Source organism: Odontomachus brunneus, unplaced genomic scaffold, assembly GCF_010583005.1.
Source record: "Odontomachus brunneus isolate Ranch 3 - 2012 unplaced genomic scaffold, Obru_v1 Obru_scaffold_158, whole genome shotgun sequence".
Taxonomy (NCBI): Eukaryota; Metazoa; Arthropoda; class Insecta; order Hymenoptera; family Formicidae; genus Odontomachus; species Odontomachus brunneus.
The window spans coordinates 470,218-475,714 of record NW_022639608.1 but is presented as its reverse complement, the minus strand read 5'-3'; the positions used below and the strand labels follow the sequence as shown (position 1 = coordinate 475,714).

At 44.6% G+C, this 5,497-nt stretch overlaps 1 protein-coding gene and 1 long non-coding RNA gene across 14 annotated transcripts in view; one reads left to right on the top strand and one right to left on the bottom strand.

The window, feature by feature from the left end:
• LOC116850871 overlaps positions 1 to 5,497 on the top strand; it is a 488,766-nt gene that overhangs the window by 290,629 nt on the left and 192,640 nt on the right. For all 9 annotated transcript variants that reach the window (XM_032829662.1, XM_032829664.1, XM_032829661.1 and 6 more), the window contains one exon: positions 3,138 to 3,393. In XM_032829662.1, the coding sequence (XP_032685553.1) occupies positions 3,138 to 3,393 (256 nt within the window). The remainder of the gene's footprint in view (positions 1 to 3,137; positions 3,394 to 5,497) is intronic.
• LOC116850881 overlaps positions 1 to 5,497 on the bottom strand; it is a 131,890-nt gene that overhangs the window by 28,019 nt on the left and 98,374 nt on the right. The gene's annotated exons all lie outside the window — the stretch shown is intronic.

Here is a 5,497-nt window from a genome sequence, read left to right as displayed (position 1 = left end):
GAGAGAGAGAGAGAGAGAGAGAGAGAGAGAGAGAGAGAGAGAGAGAGAGAGACAAAGAGACAAAGAGAGAAAGAGAGAGCGAGAGAAGGGAGAGAGAGAGGCGAGCAAGAGGAATGTTGCGGAGGGGTGAAGAGGACGGCGGGTTGTTATACGTGGCCTATTCAGAAATGCTCGTGCTCTCTGTTCAAAGACCCATTACGAAAATGACCATTAAAATAAATTACTCTCATCGTGGGGGCCGCTATATAGAGCGACAGGCTGCCTCTATAGTGCCAACTCGCCGACCGACTCTCGTTCGATAGCCGCGAATACGTGACGCGGAAGTAGTCGGCGGTACGAATCAATTTGCGTAAATAATAGTACGGCTCGCGCCTCGACCGCTAACAATGGGAAAATTTGCGCCGCGCCGGATACACGGGCGCTTCGGCCATTAAATCGCCCGCACGTACGTGCGGCGGGGCCTCGTAAAATTTTCGGATTTTGAGCGCGCGTCCTGAAACGTTCCGCAGTGTCAAGGAGTGATCGTATCGGGGAACCGTCAACGCTACGTGAAACACATTTCTGCTCATGACTCTTCGTCGCGCGCGTTTCGTCACTCACGCACGACAACTTCACGCGAGATTATCGAGACTCGCGGAAATTTCTCGCAAGGATAATAATTTTATTCGCGCGAATTCTTTCGCCTTTTTACTGCGAATTATTTATTATATATATATATATATATATATATATATATATATGTATCGAATTATTTATTATACATATATATGTATCGCAAAAATACTTTCCCAGAATTGTTTGTGCCCTTTTTCTTCTTTTTAATTACAATTATGCATAATATTTTAATTGATAAACGCGGAACGTAGTATACATGTATGCTATCTGTGGGCGTGTGTTTGTACATTTTGCATTTCTATAGATATACGCCGGAATTAAAACCAATGTTTGTACTAGCGGTGCGTTACCTTCATACAGACGGCATTTATGCCTGTTCCAGGTTCCACAAACAGTAAACCTTGTTTGTATCAGTATTACACTGATATTTTTAATTCCAGCCAGCTTGTACGGATCGGTCGACTTTCCTGTTTACAGGAACCAACAACAACATCTGTTATTTCATATTTATGCCTGTCGCAAACACATCTATGTTTAGCTTTCACGTGGCGTGCGTTTTACCGAAAAACAGTTACTTTTTTTTTCTTTTTTTTTTTTTACTAGCGACTGCATCACAGAAATATATTATATTTCTGCATCGACTTGCTCTCTTACGTAATATCGTGAGTCACGTTCTCTCGACTTTGCGAAATAACAGACGTTTCCCGTTTTATCGCGAAAAGCACGCTCGTTCCGTCCGCGAGAATTTTTCCATCCAATCGCGAGATCGAAATTTTGATCCCACTTTCGGCCTCAATATTCCATTCAATGTCTATTTTGACATTTTGAATCCTGCATCAGTCTCTTTTAATTCTGTTTAACCTACTAACTTTGACGAGACGTCCTCTTTAGAACCTACTTAAATGACGTTTTGTGCGTTTTTTGCCATTCAGAGACGCTAAACAGAACTTCAGCTTCCATATGTCTTAAACATACACTGATGCTTTAGAATATACAGATGTCAGAAAATTCAGGTCGAAAGTAGGGCTGAAATGTCGACTCAAGATGCTGCATTTTAACAAAGAGTATATTAATAACAAGTTTTTTATCAACTTTCATATGATGGCCGCAGTTCTATAAACTTTGCCGAAGGCGATTTTGGGGTTTGGGGAATAGCGGAATAATTCATTTACAACGAACACTATAACCCTATTTTAGCGTGCTGATATTAACTTACCGATCGATCACGCGATACAAAACACTGGACAATTTCCATCGTATCTATCATATCTCGATATCGCATCGCACTTTTTCCCGAGTAATACCGACTATATCATTATTATCACGCTTCTCTCTCTTTCTCTATCCACCTCTCTTTTCGATATTCCTTATAATATCCGACAGCGTATCAGAAACGGCACGTACGCGTCCGTGTGAGAAACATGCGCGGCGGTAATTGAATCTCTCCGTTCCATTAAAATAATATCTCAAACAGTGCCTGTGGAGTTCGCATTGTCTTTTTTTCCCCCTCTCTCACCCCTCTCTCACCCCTCTCCTGAGCGAGTGTGTGTATGTGTGTGTGTGTGTGTGTGTGCTCGCTTGTGCACGTGTGTGTGTACGTGCGTGCGTGTTTTTTCTATCGGAATTCCAAGCGGGAGGAAAGATCTATTTCATTCGCATTCGTCGGAAATTTTCCGTCCTTTGTTTCACCGTGGCGTGTCAGATAGCGCCTTCCCTCGCGAAAGTCAAGCGCGCGTTTGATGGCGGATAAAATGCCGGTACATCAAAATCCTTTTTCGGCGCGATTCAGCAAATATTGACGCTCGCGAATTGAAATTTGCATCGACAGCGAAATTGGCAAAATATTTCCGCTCGTAAAATAGCGTTTGGCGGCGGCAACGATGGCGGCGGTGGCGGCGGCGGCGGCGGCGGTGGTAGTAGTAGTGGAGATGGTGGTGGTGATGGTGGTCGTGCAGAAACGAGACGAGAGTCAAGAGGGACGCAAGAGAACGAAAAGAGAACGACGAGGGCCTTCCCTCGGGATACCGACTGGACCAGGGAAAACTGTAGCCTTAAATTTAATATGACGCGTGCTGCGATCGATTCGCGCCTTCCGGCCACTCGTACCGCCAATCGAATTCTACGGCAAATATTATGCGCCTTGTCCTTGCTCCACGGGACGCAACACACGCGAGCCTGTCGCTTTTCACGATTTTATTTAGCGAAACTAAACTGTGTCCTATTCTGTCTCCTTTCTCTGCCTTTCTCTCCCTTGTTTTATTATCTTCTATATACATGTTTTACGGGCGCAGAACGAACAATCCTTAAATATGACCCTTACAATCCTAAAATATGAAATATCAGGATATAGGAAATATCAGGACCGACTGTCTCGTAAAATTGAGGCGGCGCGCTCTCGCAAAGAACGAGAGGCTATTAATAATTAACACATCGAGCTAAGAGACCGGCTACGATTTCTTTTTCGCACAACTATCGATCCTCCTCTCTCGCTAACGACGAAAATCGATCTTCGGCTTTTTCAGGGCCCGGTCGGGGAGGTGGGCGTGAGGCTGCCTTTACAGTCATTACATGGATACGGATCTGTGTTCATGTACTCGGCGTCGACGAGCCCCGGGGGTGGAAGTGGCCAAGGTGGCGGAGGCGGAGGTGAGGTCACCCTCCGCCTCCGCGAACCCGAGGACATTCCTGAAGATGTCCTCGCGCGCCTCGAGGACACCGCCACCCTCTCCATCTCTTTTCAAAGCGATGCAGTGCTGAGGCTAGGGGCGGCTGGCACAGGTGAGTTCTCTCTTCTCTCGCCGCTTCGCTTCTTCGCGTTGCTTGCTGATCAAACACGAAACGCGGCGGCGACAGCAGCGACAGTATGTTTGTTATGATATCGCGCGGACAGGTGGTTAGACACGAGAGCTCTATTCCGCAATCGATTCTAAGTAATTCTAAGAAAACAACGAGACGCGCCGGAGTCGCGTGGTGCTCTAGTTGAAATTTTAGTTCTACTTTTGACCTGAGCCTTTCAACGTCTGTGTATTCTGAAGAATCAGTATATATTTAGTACACATGGAAAATGAAATCCCACTTTGCACCTTTGAATGGCAGAAAACATACGATAATGCCACTTGTAGATTCTAAAGAGATCCTCTCAGCAAAGCTGAGATAAGTAGAATTAAAAGAGGTTGATATAGTCTTCAGAGTATCAGTGCAGGCGTTCAGTGGAATATGAGGTCAAAAATAGGATTCAAGTTGGGTGAATTGAGATTTTTATAAAACACGCCAGCATATAAAAGTACGCAACGCGCACGCCTCTAACGTTTGCGTTTTGCCAGCGGATAAGTGGCCGCGAAATATGGAGATAATGTGTAAGCGGTCGGCTTCTCATCGAAATTTATTCCCAAGCTTTCTCGAGTCAAGATCGAGTTTTATTTATTCGTTTCCTTCCACCGTGATTTGTTGCACGATGTAGGTAAAAAGGCTCGCCGCCCCGACTACTAGTTCGCGGCGTGGCTGCTAATAAATAATTGGCTTTGTACAGCGCATAAATTTCCTCTGGCTACCCCCGGATTTATTATAACGCGGGCCGCGCTACTCCTCTCCCTTTCTCTTCCTCTCTTTCTCTCTCTCTCTCTTCCTCGTATTTTTGGGATCGCGTTTAATACCCACGTTTTCGAAGAGCCGAGTCGCGTGGTCCGACTAGATTAGCCGCGGTACCCGGAACCCGTGTGTGCTCTAATGCAGAATTATTTCGACGGATCAGAGTAATCCTCACTTTATGCGATCGCACCCGAGACTTTTTCCCCGACACACGGAACGATCCATTCGCGTCGCCGATAATCGTCCTTAACCGCGAGATCGATGAAGTTCATTCCGACGCGATCGAAACGTCGGTTCTGCAAGTAATTGATGAGACGCCGCAGTCGAGTTGAAATTTCACAGTTCTATCATTAATCCTGCAAATACCGTCGATACTTGAGAGATCAATGAAAAATCTCGAGACGTAACATGCGCAGATACAGGCTATTGTGATCTCTGTATGATCTTGTAAACACTTGTAACATTTTATGTTAATCAACCAGGTCGTTTTTTGAGAACTTTTTGATTTTTATTTGTTATTTGTAATCCCGAAACTTTATATACTTAATTGCTTCTTTAATGATAATAAATGCATTTATCTATCAATTTGACCCCAGAATTAAATAAATCTACTTAATATCTTGGTGATTGAAAATACTTTTTCATAGTTTATCTAATCATTTCACATATCGTGTTATAATATAAAAAATCATTTTGCGTTACATAATGATATTTAAGCATTTAATACATAAATAATTCCCAATAGCGTTCATGCACATTGCTCTTTTCTTACTACTAGCAATCGAGGGTCTTTCAAGACACGCGGCGTCAAACGGTTATTGCTACCTTTTCTGAGCGGCAGGTGACTATTCAGATCGAATCGTTCTTCGAGCGCGGAAAGCGGCCGAATCGCTTACACCGACGCTTAAACTCGCAACCTTTCCTCCCTCTCCGTCGTGTTTTCCGAAGCACGAAACTTTTAGACTTTCCGTATAGTTGCCATTTTCCATTCAGCTGGAACATTCATGTGCCCTCTACCTTCGCTAAGTAATTCTGCTTCGTCGGGTCTCTCTTTACGAGCGGTCGCGGATATGGAGAACTTCGGCCGGAAAATTTCCACGGAAGGCACGCGGATCCCCGTGTTCGAGAGGATATCGAGAGTCGCAGCCGGAATCCTGCCCCGCCAATCAAGGATTATATTTCGGATCGCGGAGAGATAGCTAGATAGATAGATAGATAGATAGATAGATAGATAGATAGATAGATAGATAGATAGATAGAGAGAGAGAGAGAGAGAGAGAGAGAGAGAGAGAGA